Source organism: Nematolebias whitei, chromosome 2 (genome assembly GCF_014905685.2).
Source record: "Nematolebias whitei isolate Nwh7 chromosome 2, NemWhi1, whole genome shotgun sequence".
Taxonomy (NCBI): domain Eukaryota; kingdom Metazoa; phylum Chordata; class Actinopteri; order Cyprinodontiformes; family Rivulidae; genus Nematolebias; species Nematolebias whitei.
In genome coordinates, this window is record NC_056499.1 from 47,348,707 (window position 1) to 47,367,430 (window position 18,724).

Genomic DNA, 18,724 nt, shown 5'->3' on the forward strand with positions numbered 1-18,724 from the left:
ACCCAGAAACAGGTGGAAACCATCAGCAGCAATCAGAGAGAGAGAGGCGTGGTATTTAAAGAGGCTGGCAGAAGCAGCAGAGGAAAAACCCCAGGAGAACAGACAAGAAAAAGTCAAACAGTGAACAGAGTGATGAGAAAAGGAAAAAACAGAATGTAAACTGTGACACATCATCTGCACATGGCAATGATGGAAGCCTGAGGCCATCAAACCAATCTCCCTCTGCACCCTTGCCTCACTGAGAAATGCTGTCCATAAAATTTATGAACAGAATCAGTGACAACAATATAGGCAACAGTGACCCCCGTGACCCTAAAAGGAAGAAGTGGGTAAAGATAAGAGGTGGATGGATGGATTTTACAACTGGTGATCTGAGCCTTAAATGATCCTTAAAGTGAAAAAGTTATGCATATTTTGAACAGGTCCAAGTCCAGACACCCCGCCGAGTCCTCGATGTCAGTGGAGATATGACCCCTGTGTCAGCCCCTGCTTCAAGACCTGCAGCGATCCACTGGCTGAGGCCTGCACCACCATCCCTCGGTGAGACCTTTGACCTTGTCCCTTTGTGCCAACACAGGTTTGATGTTCATCTTCTGCTGGACTCTGTTTTCATCCTTATGAACAGTCAGTTAGTATTAACACAACTTTTTTCTTGTTAATAGTGTCTTATATACATTTCAGCCATTCAGCATGTTCAGCTCAATCAAGACATTGCAGCTATGACTTTAAAATTTTATTTTTGTTACCTTTTTAATTATATCACTAAATGCAATTTTTTTTCATCATAAAAATGCAATGAGATATCTTTGCTTTGTTTTGTAAGTTTAAGGTGTTAGCTACTGTTTTACTAGTTTGTGCTTTTAGCTGTTGTTTTGTTAATTTGAGGTTTTATGTCATATTTTGCTTAACTATTTACCAATGTTAGCTTTTAGCTACTGTTTTGCTAGTTTTAGCTTTTAGGTACTAATTTGCTAGTTTTTGCTTTTAGCTAATGTCTTGTTAATGTTGGCTTCCAGGTACTATTTTGCTCACTTTAGCTTTGAGCTTTTTCTAGGTTTATATTTAGCTACTGTTCTATTGGTTTTGTCTTTTGTTCACCGTGGACATGGGCATACCGCTTGTTTACATCTAAAATGACTTGAGACAAGAAAATAAATAATTTAATGGTGAACTGGAAGACCATTTAATTAGGGCAACCTGTTCTGATGGGAATCTTTAGAAATCACCAGACTCCTTTGATAAAAACACATTTTTATGGGAATTGCTGGAATTATGCTGAAAACAAGAATAGATTGCTTTCTTTAAAGTGAACATTGATTATTAATTCATTGTTGAGAACAGAACATTGGCACTGGGTTAATGTAGATCAGTGATCATCAAGTGTCCACCCGTAGATCACCCTCTTCGGATGTTATCAGCCATTAAATGGCCGTTATTAGTTGTTATCATCTCCATATCTAGCGGTCAGACTGACCCTCTTGTACCTCCCAGTGGGTTTAAAGGTACATTGTTAGCATTGTTAGCGATGATAATAGGTTCCGTTTTTACCTTTGTTACTGCTCATAATAGCTTCACGTGCTTAGGTTTAGAGTAAAGGGTCTGGCGGTTAGGTTTACGGTCTTGGTTAGGTTTAGGCACAAAGGTAAAGGGGTTAAGTTTAGGGTTGGTCCTCAGGGTCAGGTGTAAGCTTACGTTTAGGAAAAGGGTTACATACGCTGAAAACAACTAAAAAGACACTTCCTGGTTTACCCCGCTGTTGCTGCCTATCATCAGCAATAATAACGATAATAACGTACCTTTAAACCTACTATGAGGTAGGTGGGACAGTTTGACCGCTACATATAGGGAGTGTACAGGTGTGCAGTGGAGAGCATCCTGTGCTCCAGCATCAACGTGTGGCATGGAGGCTGCACAGCTGCAGAAAGAAAAACTTTGCAGAGAGTGGTGTAGGCTGCATAGAAGACTGTCGGAGTCAGTCTCCCCACCATCACAGACATCTACACCTCTAGATGCGGGAGGAGGGCCGCCTGCATCGTGAAGGACCCCACTCACCCAGCGACACACTTTTTGTCCCGCTCCCCTCAGGAAGGAGGTTGAGGAGCATTAAGTGTAGAACCACTAGACTGAGGAACAGCTTCTACCCTGAGGCTGTTAGACTCATGAATTTCTAACCAGAATAATCACTGTGAAAAAATCACATCATGTTGCTGCTGATCTGTTTCAATGTTGCTGCTGATCTGTTTCAATGTCGCTGCTGATCTGTTTCATGTTGCTGCTGATCTGTTTCAATGTTGATGTGTTCATTCGTGCTCATCTGCTTACACGGACTCATGTTCATGTTTGTGCTGATGTTCGACGTAATGTTTTATGTTATGAGTGCTTAGTGTATATTTAGTTGATGTTTTTCTTCATATCTTAGATGTTATTACTGTTTTTCTTTTACATTTTATTGTTGGATGTAACTGGGATCCTGTGTACATAATTTCGCTCCACCACATGTACCACATGAGGTGCGAATTACAATAAAGAAACTCTGACTCTGATAACAACTAATAACAGCCATTTAATGGACTGATAACACCCGAAGCCGCTCCATAGACGATGGGTGGTGTCACCCTCCTGCAACTTAAAGGATGAGAATAATGTGAAAAGAAAAAGGCCAATCAGTTTTTGTCAGTGGTGCCAGCTTTGATTGCAGATAAATCACGTTGAAGTTTTACAGTTTGGTTTGTAAACTCACACTATCACTGTAGATTTCTTTCTTTCTTTCATTTGTACAGAGTGGAGGCTTGCCTTCCTGTATGCGCACCTCACATGGTTCTGGATGAGGTCACCAGACGGTGTGTTCATGTTGAAGACTGTAAGTAGGTCCTAATGAATTTTATGTCATTTAGTTAGATACATATAAAACATATTTTTAACTGGTCTTTGATGGTCAGCAATAATACCAGAAATTAATAGCTTGGCTTAAACCAACACTTGTTACAGCAACATACAATAAATGGATTTAAACACAAGAAAATCTTCACCGTGCTCATCATTAATTTTTTTATTTAATGAGTACCATTCATTTATCCATACTCTAAGAATTAACTTGTAATAAATAACCTTTACAAACATATTTTTATGATAAATAAAATTCACAACAATCTTTACATTTGTTAAAGCAAAAATAACTGAATATTGTTTGCTATAAATTAAAATAAAAAAAAATGTTTGCAGTTTTATAGCAGGACACAGATAGAAAAATGTTTTAGAAATACTGAATTTGAATAGAAAAACCTATTATTATTATTATAATTATTATTATTTATTTATTTACTGTTCAAATTGACAATCTTGGATCAATACTAGATCTGCTCATAATAGTTAAATGATAATCATTATAATTGTGTTAAAAGCTAAGTATTAAAATATAAACTAAACTTATTTTTCTTTAGGGCAGCAATGCAGCATTTAGGCATGAACATGGACCAATTATGTTAACAGAAAACACCACGTTGATGACTGGTACCACATTACTCCATACTTTACTACGTGCTGCTGTTCGATGTAATGTTTTTATGCTACTAGTGCTTAGTGTATATTTAGTTGATGTTTTTCTTAGTTCATATCTTAGATGTTATTACTGTTTTTCTTTTACATTTTATTGTTGGATGTAACTGGGACCCTGTGTACATAATCTCATTCCACCACATGTACCACATGAGATACGAATGACAAATAAATCTCTCTGAATCTCTGAATCTGAATCTCTGGATTACTCACTTCTCAGGCACTGATTCTCATTTTATTAGATTTGGGCACTCTCACTTTATCATATTACCTTGGCTTTGCACCTACTGGTGCTGCGTTTCCTCATTTACCCCCACACACTGACTAGTTTGGAAGTTAACTTCTCTATTAACACTGATCAAGCAGGAGGGACTCCGATTCCTTTTTATTTGCAGAAGTTATATTCTTATTGCTGTTTCTCCAGTACAACATTGCCATTATTAACCTTTCTGAGGGTGGATAACAACTAACTCCTATGTTAAAATGTGCCTTTCTAATAATTGCATATTATGCATATCAAAAAGAATACCATCATGGCATCCACAGATGGAACAAGTTCCAAAAAAACGTAATTAGAAAATATAATGTTATCATGTTTATGTTTCTCCCCTTCATGCTTCAGTGCTTTCTATAACACTGGTTATTTGTTCATTTCAGGCATCAAGGTTCCAGTTATTGTGCCACTTACAACAGTGGGCACTGCATCTGTCACTTCTGCAACAAGCACCAACATTACTGCCTCCGCTACCCCCACAGAGGTCATCATTTCCACCTTTGTTTCCACTGTTTCTCCACATACCGAAACCACAGTAAAAATTACACCCAGAATTTCTTCTGTGAGCCCACAGACCACCTTGTCTAAATTACCTGAAAGCACAACTCCATCTATAGCTCCTGAGCTTTCCAGAACTCCATCTACCACAACAGAACACCCTGCCGTGAAGCCAGAAGTTGTGGAGTTACCATATACAATTAGAGTAACAGAATCACCATCCACTACTTTAATAGAGGCAACAAAATGGACCAAGCCAACAAACATGACCATCGTCTCATATCACACCACCACCTCCAAGATAGACACTTCCTCTGCCAAGCTGACTGACACCCAACAGCTGTTCTTCACTACCACAGCTGTAACCACTGCAACAGCTCAGACTACAACTTCTGCTGAGGGGCCAACCACAACCAGAACTACTGCTGTTGTCCATCAAAAAGAAGGCACCGCAAAAACTACAACATGTTCATCAGCTTCCAGTAGAGTTCCTGCTCCAGTCTCAGAAATGACCGGAGTTTCAGACATAACTACTGTCCCCAGTGAAATGACCTTTGTGGATACAGGCACCAGTACAAAAATAATAACTGTAGAAGAGTTAACAACAACAACAACATTAGCAACAGCAACAACACCACCTCTCACCCTGCCTGGTTTATTGAGCACAAGCTCTACAACAGCCTCTCTTGTTCCAGCCTCACCTCCTATAGAGACAGTTATTGGATCTTTGTCAACAGTAGCTTCAGCAAAGACTACAAAATCCTCAACACCAGTTTTACCTTCTGCCATCAGTAAAATAGCTGAGACAACACAACTTGTTACCTCAGAAAAGAGTTTTCAAACCATCCCTACTGACCAGACAACTTCTGCTGTTTCTGTGTTACCCACAACTCATGTTACACCTAGAACAACTTCATCATTTGTCTTAACCACAACTACTGAAACAGAACAACAAACTACAAAGAAAGTGACTGTATCTGAATCCCCAGGACCCAGAATCCCCATTGTTTCTACAGCAACGGACACCACAGTTTCTACTGTGTCTACATCAACACCTTTCACTGATAGGACCTCTTGGTCTGTTGGTGTCCCAGTAACAGGGAGAACTACCATCAGCAAAGCAACTTCAAGTCCACTTGTGGTCCCAGAAACATCCACCATGTCCTCAGATCTTCTGTTCTCCACAAAACCTTTTATAGAAACCACTGCTGTACCACCATCACCAACAACACAGAGTTCCACTCATCCTGTCTTCACTGAGCAAACCTCCGAGGCACAGTATCTTTCCTACTGGAAGACCTCTACCACCCCAATCTACCAACCTACAGTAAAGACATTACCAGAGGTCATCCATGTTTTCACGTCCACAAAAGCTACTGATGTTCCTCATGTTCCAGCAACATCCAAACCAACTTTTACCTCTTCAACATCACCTGCTGTGGCAACCACCATCACTAAGACAACAATGCAGAAAATTTCCATCCCAGAAAGTGTAGTCACCACAACCAAAGAGCTGGTTACAACTACACATCCACCTGTGCCTGCCTCTTCTGAAAGCTCCCTCACAACAGCCCCTACAGGAGCTACACCCTCTGTTGCTACCACCACTCTTAGACCTGTTGTCCTTCAGCCGATTACAGAGGCAAAACAACCATTGACGGACAGAGTGCAGGTGTCAACCAAACTTACTACCATGTCATCTCCCTCCTTGCCCCTGCTGCACACAACAACTTCTGGGGCAGCTCCAAATGCGACTACAGTTTTGGACAAACTCATAACACAGCTGGTGTCATCAGAGCCTACACCCACAACAATATCTTCTACCACTGTACAGACAACCACCTTCCGGACAACACCCAGAGTTCTGGTAACAACAAAAGTTACTCCCAGAGCCACTTTAACGATAAGGCCGGTTACTGCTAGGGTGACCATGACAACAAGACCCTCAGCTGTAACCACCAGATCAACCACTCTTGGGTCTCCAACGGTTGCTCCAGTCACCATATCAACAATAATGTCTTCTACCATTAAATCAACAAACACAACCAAACATGTTCACACATCTACAGCAAGTCCTCGTCTGACCACCTCAACATCCCAAGTCCTGGGTCTTACAATGACAACAACCCAATCATCTACAGTTGTCCCCACCAGAAAGTCAACTACACCTGAGAGGACATTATCAACCAAAGAGGCTGATGTCCGACCATCCACATCCCAACTACCTGATAGAGCTGTCTCCACCCATGAACCTAGTATTCCAGGTTTATGGGTGGAAATGACTTCCCCACCATCTGCCACCATGGGTCAGTTGATTCATACAAGCCCTGGTGAAACGATGTCTTCAGCTTCAATTTCTGTTCATACACCGTGGGAAACAACGAGCCGCTCAGCAGAGCAATCACCATCTTTGACGGCAACACCTATGAGGATGTGCACAGTAAGTTTACTATTACAGCTTCCTTCAGAAACACAAGATGAATTACTCTAAATCAAATCAAAACACATCAAGATTTCAGCGTTAAACAGTACCTTCAACAAACATGGAACACACTTTGATCACTAAATATATGTGTTGAAATCAGTAGTTCAACTCTCAAAGGTACGTTGCAGCTGTTTTCTGATTGTATAGAAGATAAATACCCGTAGAGTAATTATTTTAAGAATATTACAGCAGGTAGCAGCTGCAACTAATTAGTTGGATTAAAACTTTCACTTCTGACAAGTCCAATATTACTTTGTCTTACTTAGTAAAAATAAGAGTAGCGCGTAGTTCATATATTGACTATTGACTATATTATTGATACTGCAGTAGGTATTGATATTGAATGATATCGATGTAATAGTTAGGGATGGGGCTGATCCGATCCAGTATCAGTATCAGGCTCCGATACCAGCATAATTTACATATCGGATTTTTTCCGATCCAACCTGCAGAGATTTCCGATCCAAGATGCATGCTTGTCTCCAAGTAAAACGTCTCCTCATGCAATTCCCTGCCAGCTGCTCTGCACGTTGGCTTCAAACTATGGAATGGATTTCCTGAACGGAGGCGTGTCTCATGAACCCAGAGTAATAAGACCCGTCTCACATTCCGGAAATCCATTTCATAGTTTGCAGCCAGCTAAAACGTGCAGTAGCACTGTGGCTAATGGCTAACCAACTTTTCATCTAAACATATCCACTGTGTGGAAGTATTTTATACTAGAAACACCACAAAGCAAGACAGCAACGTGCAATGTCTGCAGAGCCATAGCACCACATTAAACTGTGGTAAAGTTAGGTTTACGTTGGACATTCGAGCTCCAGGGCTTCAGCGGTGTGTTATTTTTGTTCAGTCCGGAGAAGGCAGTCTGATTTCGGTCAGCCACGCTCAGTCTGCCCTCTCACTCTGCCCGTCTTGGAGGAGGGGCAGACTGAGCGCGGCTGACCGACATCAGACTGCCTTCTCCGGACTGAACGAGAATAACACACTGCTGAAGCCACGGAGCTCGAATGTTTACCGATAAGTTGATAAACTTCATCATAATTAATGACCAACCGCTATCAGTTGTAGAAAGCGAAGGATTTCTCAGCTTGATACTTGCAGTCAAGATATAGTTTACCCTCCAGGAGCTATTTATCAGTACAACAGTAGACAATCATAAAAAGCATATGAATTGAAAAATACAAGAAAATTATATATATTTAAAAAAAACGAAACAAAAACAGCTACATTATAAAGCAATGTAAAATATTAAAAACAGGAACATGTCTGTTGGTTTATGCCATGAATTTAGCAGGTGTTTGAAGCCGTTTAATCACTTTAATAGCCACTTTAAAGCTAGGAATAAAACAAAAAAACGTGTTTTGTGTTAGCAGAATTTAATTCTAACTTTGAAATTTATCCAACATTCAAAAAACTTACCTCATGTTGCCTTTTTGGACATGCATATATTTGTACAAATTGTACTTGCCTATAAAGCGATTATTACAGCCTCATATAAAATCAGTACTGATGATGATATCGGGACGGTATTGGTATTGGCCGATATCCAGATTTAGGTATCGGGATCGAATCGGAAGTTACAAAATGTGGATCGTGCATCCCTAAAAATAGTATCAATACCATAGTTTGAGCTTTTCAGTATGGGTTGCTGTGGTTTTGATGGCTGTCCATGGCTGTCTGAGTCTGTCCTGCTGCTTCCAAGTGCTGCTCTTGTCACTGCATGCAGCGAAGCAGCCACGCTCTGCTCCTCCTCCCTCTCTTGTGCTTTGATGCTGTACCGCCATGTGACTCGAGGTCTGGTTTGTTTAGGCCCAGCTGCAGCATGGACTGACAATGATAAGGAGTGCCATGTAGTTAAATTTTCAACCCCAAAATGATACAACAGCAAGTAATAATGTATTATCTATTTACTCATAAACTTTGTCTGAGTCTGTGCTGGATTTCATTTTATTAATAGGCTAACGGAAAATAACTTAAGGTTTTATATTTTCATTCAGATTTAGCAATAAGATGCATCCACTTGAATTATTAAAAAGTATCAGAATCACCATCAGGATTGATAATGATATCAGCGATGTTGGCCCTAAATTACTTGGTCGATACTAAATTATACAGTGTCTCACAGCACTCAAAAATATAACCAAAAATTCAACTCACAGGGGAGAGTACCGAGAAACCGACAGAGAACATTGCTGGTAATCATTGCTTTCATCTACATTTTTATACTTACCACAAGAGGAAACAGTAGAGAAAGAGACTAATTAATTACTCCTAAAAGTAAAATATGAATGTCTACTTCATATAAGGCAAGTCAATAAGTCATAAATTCTATTTTGTATATAAATCCAAAAGAGACAATAATTTTAAACACATTACTAGGCTGCTATGAGACCCGGTATGTTTCATGCAAAAATTAGTTTGGCAATAACGGGTTTTTAATGTGCAGCTGTACTTAAAAACAGAGCTGTGCTGAGATGTTGGGTGGCACACTAAATATGTGAGATCAACACTGATAATAGTGGCATGCTTTTTAAGTGTGTCATACACCCCTGTGTGTTTTGACCTTTAAACGTTCCCTAACTGTCCATTTCTAGTCCAGTTTGTGTCTTGTGAGTCCTGTGTTTTCAGCGTCTTGTCTTCTCGTTTGTTCAGCCTCCATACGCTGAAATTATTGATGAATGCACAAAGTACATCTGCGTCAACAACCAGCTAGTTCTGTTCAACAAATCCCAGAGTTGCCCCTTCACAGCGGGACCTCCCAACTGTGGCTTGCTTGGATATGCAGTTCTGGTCAATGGAGACAAGTGCTGCCCGAAGTGGGACTGTCCGTGTAAGAAAATACAGAGACATGATTTTTTTGTCCTAGTTTTTTGTCTTAAATGTCTCCCTCAGACATCTGCAAGCAGCAGATTTTATTTTAGCTGTACTTACTGTGTGTATTGCAGGTCGATGCTCCATGTTTCCTGATCTGAATGTGATCACGTTTGACGGGAACAGCTTTGCCATCTTCAAGGCTGCTTCATATATCATGACCCAGCTGTCCAATGAGACTCTCAGCGTTCTGGTTCAGGAATGTCCGGCTGACTCAGAGTCACCGGTGAGAGACACCAGCTCACTTGTTCAGTTTTCTTGGCACTTTTAAATCTGACAACTGGGTTTACTTGATTTCATTTTTCTTTCCAAAGCTCAAGTGGAATTTCACCCACCTGTGTCTGGTCTCACTCAACATCACACATAAATCCAATCACGTTGTCATCAACAGACTGCAGAGGAGAGTAAGAGCCACACTAATCTTACTGCTTATTTTAACTACAATTTGTCAAGATAATTAACTCTGTTTCAACATGCATTTTGTATTTTCTATCAGCTCTATGTCAACTCTCGATACGCCAAGCCCCGTTTTAAAAAGCATGGCTTTGAGATCTACGACACGGGCAACATGTACCTGATCCGCAGCCCAAGTGGTCTCAAGGTGCAGTGGTTCCACAGCACCGGCATGATGGTGATTGACACTGACAGCTTGAGCAAGAAGCTTCCCACCATGGGTCTCTGTGGTAAGAGCAAAACCAGACCATTTTGTTCCACATCACGAAGTAAAGAGGGGGAATTTAAAATGCCCTCCGACTGACTGTCTGTCCATTGGTACATGTTTTGTGCTGGATAATTTGAAAAATAAGTGAGGTAACAGCTTCCATTTTGGTTTGTGGCTACATCTAGGTTTAAGAAAGGTCACAATTAAAAAATTGGGTTGCCATGTCAAAATCCAAGATGCCCACCACCATATATGAACCTCCCTAGGGAGGCGACCAGGGGGCATCCTTACCAGATGCCCGAACCACCTCAACTGGCTCCACTCGATGTGGAGGAGCAGTGGTTCTACTCCGAATCTCTCCCGGATAACTGAACTTCTCACCCTATTTCTTAGGGAGAGTTCAGCTACCCTGCAGAGGAAACATTTCAACCACCTGTATCTGCGATCTCATTCTTTTGGTCACTACCCAGAGCTCGTGACCATAGATGAGGGTAGTGACATAGACCGATCGGTAAACAGAGAGCTTTGCCTTACAGTTCAGCTTGCTCTTCACCACAACGTACTGGTACAGAGTCCGCAATACTGCAGATACTGCACCAATTCATCTGCCAATCTCACGCTCCATTCTTCCCTCACTCATGAACAAAACCCCGATATACTTGAACTCCTCCACTTGAAGCAGAACTTCACCCTCAACCTGAAGAGAGCAATCCATCATTTTCCGGTTGAGAACCATGGCCTCAGATTTGTAGGGGTGGTGATTTTAATCCCAGCGGCTTCACACTCTGCTGCGAACCTCTCCAGTGAGAGCTGAAGATCACGGCAGGATGACACCAACAGGACCACATCATCTGCAAAGAGCAGAGATGGAATCCTGAGGCCACCGAGCCGGAATCCCTCCATCCCCTTGGCTACACCGAGAAATTCTGTCCATAAAAGTTATGAACAGAATCAGTGACAATGGGCAGCCCTGGCGGAGTCCAACTCCCACCTTGAAGGGGTCCAACTTACTACCGACAATGCAAACCAAACTTTCACACCACTTGTATAGGGACCGAACAGTCCTTTACAACAGGCTCCTAATCCCATACTCACGGAGTACCCCCACAGTATACCCCAAGGTACACAGTCGAATGCCTTTTCCCAAGCCCACAAAACACATGTAGATTGGATGGGCAAAATCCCATGACCCCTTGAGAACCCTAGTGAGGGTAAAGAACTGGTCCAGTGTTCCATGGCCAGGACGGAACCCACATTGTTTCTTCTAGATCTGAGGTTCGACCAACGACTGGACTCGCTTCTCCAGTACCCCTGAATAGACTTTTGCAGGGAGGCTTAAAAGTATAGTTTCCTCAAATAATTGTGGTGACCCAAGATTAATCCATGGTGGCCAAGGCCAACACTGGCCACCCCCTGACTACACCACTACACCTCGTTGTGGATAAAATTGCTCACTCCATTTGCAAAGATTTGTCACTCTGCACTGGACAAAAAAATCCTCTCTTACTATAGACACTGTTACTCCTAACCCCTTGATTCATTTGTACTCGTCTGCTCACTCACTCATGTTCATGCTGCTGTTCGGAGTATTGTTTTTGTACTACTAGTGTTTAGTGTATTTTTATTAACTTTTTTTTAGTTTTGTGTCTTATCTTTTTACTGTTTTTCTTTTACATTTTAATACTTTTGTTTGACGTAACTGGGACCCTGTGTACACAATTTTGTTCCACCACATGTACCACATGTTTTGTGTATGATGAATAAAGAACCTTGAACCTTGATTCTAGGATTCAAGGCTCTTTATTGTCATTCACATCACATGTGGTACATGAGGTGGAACAAAATTGTGTACACAGGGTCCCAGTTATCCAACAATAGCAAAACTATAAAGTGTAAAAAGAAACGGTAAATAAGGATTTAAGACATCAATTAATATATACGTTAAACAAACGCCCAACGGTACGCCAAAAGTTCTAAAATATATGCCAGTCACGAATACTGCAAAACAGTACACTGAACAACAGCAGCATGAATCTCATAGGTTTGGTTCGGCTATAATTTACACGCTTAATGTGAGCACTAACTTAAACTAAACTAACATAAACTGAGATTTATTCAAAGCATGCAACAAAAATACAGAAACAAGATGCAAAAATTGAAAAATAAATAAATCTACAGCAACATGGTCCTATTGGCAGAGTGGTTCTGATGACAGTGAGGTTATCTTAGCATCATGGTCCCATTGGCACCATGGTACTGTTCGCAGCATGGTTCGGTTAGTGGCGTGGTCTTGTTAGCAGGTCTTTTTAGCAGGTCCCTTCAGCAGCATGATGATAATAAGGACCACAGCAGCTTCCCTCCCAGACTGCCCTCCAGAACCAGGTCTGGCAGACTGAGAACATCCACGGAACCGAATGGGTCCGTGCAGGGATATGGAGGATCATGGAGACAGCCGCCATGACAGGCCTGAGCCCGAGGCTGGAAGGACTGAACCACGATGGCAGGATGGCAAGGCAGCAACACAGAAAACTCCACAAGGGTGTTGCGGTCCTACCCGGTCTTGGTTGAACATTGTAGGTGCAAAAAAAGATTAAAACAAAAACAACAAAAACAGAAAAAGATCAAGTTCACCAGGAGCCTGTGAAGCTGTGGCTCGGCTGAGCGCGGCGATCTTGGCTTTGAACATCTTTCCCTAAAAACATTAAGGTTTACTTGCATTTCCTGTTCGATTCTAGTCCAGAAAAACACTCATCTCAAAAACTACAAACATTTACTCTTTAACTCCTCCAGCAATGGTTTTGCTAAATGTTTTGGCCGCATGAAGCTCGTTCGCTCGTCCAAAAAAAGAAAAAAAATCCATAATTTATCCGCAGCGCTGTATAAGCCGTGGGGTTCTGAGCGTGTGAAGAGTACTGGCCTATAGTCCAGAAATTACGCTACATGCAATTATACGGTAATTGTTTAAAACTACAGTTGATGTTCATTGTAATGTTTTTTTTAATTTTGTAGTTTTCAATGAGAACCTTAACCTCTCCTTTACTCAAACACTTCAGGCTTCTGTGATGGAGACCCAACCAACGATCTGACCCTGCCCAACGGCACCACGCTGGGCGTAAGCGAGGCTCTGTTCACTGATAGCTGGCAGGTTGCCAACACAACCGGCTACATCAGCTACAGCCGTCTTCGTGATCACAACTGCTCCACCAGTGACTGCTCCCATTGCCTGGCCATGCTGGAGAACCCCTCCTTCACCCCCTGCCATGTCTTTGTACGTAATACCGACTTTAAACTGGTTTTAAGTGTCACAATTTTCAAGATTTAATGGTTCTGAATCAGCAAACAGGTCTGATACCCAGACAGGATCAGAGACCTTAAATACTGTACAGATGCTGGATCATAGTATTTAGTGTGCTAGTAATTTAGAAATTATTGTTTCTGTGTTTTCAGGTGCCCCCCATGACGTTTTGTGAAGTTTGGGTGCGAGACTCTGAATATGTCAACAACCAGTGTGTAGCTCTGGCTGCTTATGTGGCGTCATGCCATAAGTTTAATATCTGCATCGAGTGGAGGAGTCCAGATTACTGTCGTAAGATTTCTGTTGCAGAAAATACCATTTACAGCTAATTCTGTGAAATCAGTTATCTTGGATTCAAGCTGGTTCATCGTGTTGCTAAATTTAGAAACATTATTCATTTGACTGTTTTCCCTTTAACTGGAAATATTGGAGTTAGTATGTTTTTGTTTTCCTGCAGCTTTTGCGTGTTCTGACACTCTGCAATATCAGGCCTGTCTTCCGGCGTGCACGTCCCAGTCCTGTCCAAACCACGACTTCGACTCTGATCCGGACCACTGTTCAGGTCTGACCGAGGGCTGCGTGTGCCCGGAGGGAACGCTGCTCCACCGGCCGTACTCCGCACTCTGCATCCCCCACGAGAAATGTGGTAAGACTGGGTCACGTCAGTCTAAGAGCAAAACGATCACATGCAAAGAAAACAAATATATGATCTGTCACAAAGTGCAGTTAAACAAGCTTTATTTCAAAAAGCCAAACTGAGCCCAATATTTTTTTGTAATGAATCAGCTGCAGTTATGACTCTCACAGAGGTTTTCTAAATACTTTTCCAAATGGTGTGAACATTTTTTTAAACTTTCTAGTATTTGTTGTCAATTACAATGGAGCTTTAGGTCCACACTAAGAAAAAAAAACCATTACAAACGACAATAAAGTCATAATATTACGAGAAAAAATTTGTAATATTACGAGAATAAAGTAGAAACAATACGAGAATAAAGTCATAATCGTATGAGAATAAAGTCGTAATATTATCAGAACTCCTACATGAAAAAGTAGTAAAATGATGAATGTTGAATATTTGTGCTGTTGTTCGGCGTATTGTTTTTGTATTATTAGTGCTTAGTGTTTTTTTTAGTTTAACGTTTCTCTTAGTTCATATCTTACATCTTATTACTGTTTTTCTTTTACATTTTATACTTTTTTCAGATGTAACTGGGACCTTGTGTACACAATTTCATTCCACCACATGCACCACTTGTGGTGGAATGACAAATAATGAACCTTTGACTTTTGACTTTGAATGTTTACGTCAGCAATACAATAGCAGGGGGCCCAACGTACTGTTTCATATGCATTCTTATGATAAACTGAAGCTGTGTGGCATTGTAATTAATGGCTGCAATGACATATTTAATCGTCACGTAATGTGTATGGAGGCATATTTCACAATCAGTGACCCAAAAATGATCATGGACTACTACATAAACACAGTGACTCTCATTGGAGGCTGTCCACAGCAGGTGGAGCCGACCCAGGAATATATTACGAGTTTATTCTCGTAATATTATGACTTTATTTTTGTAATGTTTCGACTTTATTCTTGTAATACTTCAAATTTATTCTCATAATATTTTGACTTTATTGTAGTAAATTACGAGTTTATTCTCGTAATATTATAAGTTTATTCTCAAAATACTTCAAATTTATTTTTGTAATATTATAACTTTATTCTCACAATACTACAAATTTATTCTCGTAATATTTAGGCTTTATTCTTGTAATTTACAAGTTTATTTTGTAATATTTCAACTTTATTCTTGTATGACTTTATTCTCGTAATTTTATGACATTTTACTCGCAATTTTTTTCTTAGCGTGGCCCTAAAGCTCTGTCATAATCAATTTATCGTTCAGTAAGTACAAAAATAATTACAAAGTGCATTTGAAAATTAAATAATAAATAAAGTGTGGATTGTCGAATAAAAACACATTATGTAACCAACTGAGGATTTTTTTGGGGTTTTTTGCACCAATTCACAGTAAGAGCCATTTCAAGATGCTATACAAGAACCACAAAGGTCCAATTTAAGTTCTTCTAAAAACAATCGATTCAGTTCCAATAGATCCCAGTTCATTTCAATCAGATTCAGAATATTCCCATATACTAATGAGTAAAATGTTTCTAATCTTCTTGAAACACATTTTTGTTTTGGACTTGTAACTCAGCTTGATACAATGACTTTTATTTTTTTATTGGCTGTTTTTATGATTTTACAGTTCATTTTGTTTTACTGTTTTTGATTTAATTGTTTCTTTGCTTGATTTTATGCTTTTTTTAAATCAGTGTACAGCACTTGAGCCAACAGTGTTGTTTTAAAGTGCTTTATAAATAAAGTTTCATTGTATTATTGTATTGTAGCTCCGGGCTTCCTAACCCTGGTCTTCAGGACCCGTTGTCCTGTATGATGTAGACGTTTTCCTGCTCCAACACACCTGATTCAATTGGTTCAGTTAGAGCTGCATCAGGCAAACTGAATAATTGGACCCATTTTTACATTTTTAAATTGATCTGCATCAGCCTGGCCAGGTGTAAACAATTTTTTGAAAAACAGTCACTGGGTCACTTCACGTTGAGACAGTAACTTCTGTAGATACAAGGTGCTGTGAAGGAGTGTTACACGGCATAGATTCCTTATATGCATTGGCCTCAGAAAAATTTGTAATGTGGGGGGAGAGACACACTAATGGGGGTGTGGGGGTCTGGGGGTCCTCCCCCCACAATTTTGAATAAAATAGAGGCCATTCCCTGCATTCTAGTGTATTTTAACGGGTTGTTAAACATCTACGTTTACCTACACATGTAAACACTTGATTGAGTAACTATTTTAGAGTGACCAAGAGCTCTTCCCCCCTCACCCCCATCGACAACTGCCAGCACTAATGTAGTGCTAAGTTAAGGCGCAACACAGAGGTGTGTCCCCCTCCTCCCCCTGCCTCGTCTACAAAAAACCCCACTCAAAAACCCTCAGAAATGAGTGTCCTGCCAAGCCAAGTGACCTCGAGGAAACACTGCGTGTGGTGCGTTGTTGTAGGTAACCAGGAAAACCCAGAGTGGAGTTTTAGTGGTTTGACTATTCTCCTGTTAATCAAGTGGAATGGATTTGTTCACGAAGAAATTGAAACAGCACTGGGTGAACTAATATTTCATGGTAAATGTGTGTGTGTGTGTGTGTGTGTGTGTGTGGGGGGGGGTCCAAATGAATATTTTTTAAATGTTGGGGGCACACATCCCCTTCACATATAATTGTTGTGACACCTATGCTCATATGGTTGTAGTGATGGGTGGGGTGGCCAAAGATTAATCTATGGTGACCAAGGCCACCCTTGGCTCCACCGTCATGCCTAGTTATAAATGAAAATTCTCCCTCCACCTGCCAGAATCAGTCTCTCTGCGCTGCCTTGGACAAGGAAAAAAATTAAAAATCTCCACTGTTCTTCACAATGTATCTGAATATCTTGCAGTAAAAACATTTTCTATCATTCCCTGACACTCATCTGGAAAACTATACAGATTCACTATTCAAGTCTCTCCATGACAGGGACTTTGTGTTCCGCTTGTTTTGTTTGTTATAGTGTTCATCAACAAACGTGTCAACAAAACATTAATAAAAGCTTAAATATAAATTTTGAAGAATGCTTAAAATGTTCTCAGCACCTTTATTTCCATTACTGACTGTCGTCCACTTGGCGGTAAGCCTTTGTACACACTTCTTTAATCACAAATACTTAGATTTTCTTTTTTAAAACCAGATTGTGTATGAAAATTAAACTGTTACACATATATGTCCAAAACAAACCAATGATAAAGTAGGCTTTTTATGTCTGCTATTACCCACCTGATTCTAAAGACAATCATTGCCCCCACCCCCTGCGCACACGGCTAGGAAAACAAAACGCATAAAAAGTTGCACAAAGACTTTGATGATTCCCTTTTCAAGTTTATATTAAACAGTATACTGTTGACCAAATCTGACAAACGGGGGATGACAAAATATAAAAAGCAGCTATGGACCAGCAGCACCACAGTTTATGGACCACAGATCAAATGTTAATATCAGCACAATTCTTGTATGTGGTTAAATTAGAGAAACCAGTTGAAAAACATAAATCCACATTTTCTGCTTCCTGGTCTAATGCTGGTTCTGGTGGGTGTATCAAGTACATTCAGTATAGTCCAGGTGTTTTTAACTGAGGTGCAGTGTTCTTGTTGCTGCAGCCTGCACTGATGGTTCTGGTGTTCCCCGTGCACACGGAGAGGTGTGGACAGCCTCGAAGGATGGCTGCTGCATGTACCGCTGCGACAACGACACCATCGTTCCAGTGGAGTTCAACTGCTCCAGCACACCAGCGCCGGTGTGCCATCGCGCAGGAGAGATGATCATCAGCATGGCAGACGACACCAGTTGCTGTCCACGTAAAATCTGTGGTAAGACTACCAGATCAGCTCCTAAACGTATGAAGACCAGTAAACAAGAGTGATTTGTAAAATCAACTGTGTAATGGTCTAATGTGTGACTCTGTAGTGTGTAACCAGAGTCTGTGTGACCAGCTGCCTATTGAGTGTAAATATGAGGAGAAGATGGTGTCGTACTACAGATCAGACTCCTGCTGTCCAGAACATGTTTGTGGTGAGTTTCCATTTGACCGATCACCACTAAATCACTAATTCACAAAAAGCCTGAACTCTTTGTACCCCATCGAGGAGCGAAGGTGGGGAATTGTAAATACCCTCCGTCCATCTGTGCATATTGTGAGCATGATAACTTTAAAACCAAGTGAGGTCATTTTGGTGTGTGGCTGCATCCAGGTGAACGAAAGGTCGCCATCAAGAAATGGGTTGGCACAACAAAATCCATGATGGCTGACGTCATAAATGTATATATGTTGACCTTGTGAGCTGGATGACTTGAAAAATAAGCAAAGGATCAAATTCCATTTTGGTGTGTGGCAGCACCTGGACATGGTAAATGTCACTATCAGAAGTTGAATTGTAATGTCCAAAGCCTAGATGGCCACCACCATA

At 40.7% G+C, this 18,724-nt stretch overlaps 2 protein-coding genes across 2 annotated transcripts in view; both read left to right on the forward strand.

The window, feature by feature from the left end:
- Nucleotides 1-18,724, forward strand: part of aph1b (APH1B gamma secretase subunit) — a 442,239-nt gene that overhangs the window by 142,009 nt on the left and 281,506 nt on the right. The window lies entirely within an intron of this gene.
- Nucleotides 1-18,724, forward strand: part of otog (otogelin) — a 192,152-nt gene that overhangs the window by 130,900 nt on the left and 42,528 nt on the right. Inside the window, exons 22-37 of the mRNA XM_037692610.1 lie at nucleotides 423-540; nucleotides 2,781-2,860; nucleotides 4,213-4,313; nucleotides 5,527-5,605; nucleotides 5,725-6,022; nucleotides 6,124-6,194; nucleotides 6,676-6,767; nucleotides 9,468-9,645; nucleotides 9,761-9,912; nucleotides 10,001-10,090; nucleotides 10,183-10,369; nucleotides 13,401-13,615; nucleotides 13,795-13,933; nucleotides 14,100-14,288; nucleotides 17,918-18,127; nucleotides 18,225-18,329. Of these exons, the coding sequence (XP_037548538.1) occupies nucleotides 423-540; nucleotides 2,781-2,860; nucleotides 4,213-4,313; nucleotides 5,527-5,605; nucleotides 5,725-6,022; nucleotides 6,124-6,194; nucleotides 6,676-6,767; nucleotides 9,468-9,645; nucleotides 9,761-9,912; nucleotides 10,001-10,090; nucleotides 10,183-10,369; nucleotides 13,401-13,615; nucleotides 13,795-13,933; nucleotides 14,100-14,288; nucleotides 17,918-18,127; nucleotides 18,225-18,329 (2,304 nt within the window). The remainder of the gene's footprint in view (nucleotides 1-422; nucleotides 541-2,780; nucleotides 2,861-4,212; nucleotides 4,314-5,526; nucleotides 5,606-5,724; nucleotides 6,023-6,123; nucleotides 6,195-6,675; nucleotides 6,768-9,467; nucleotides 9,646-9,760; nucleotides 9,913-10,000; nucleotides 10,091-10,182; nucleotides 10,370-13,400; nucleotides 13,616-13,794; nucleotides 13,934-14,099; nucleotides 14,289-17,917; nucleotides 18,128-18,224; nucleotides 18,330-18,724) is intronic.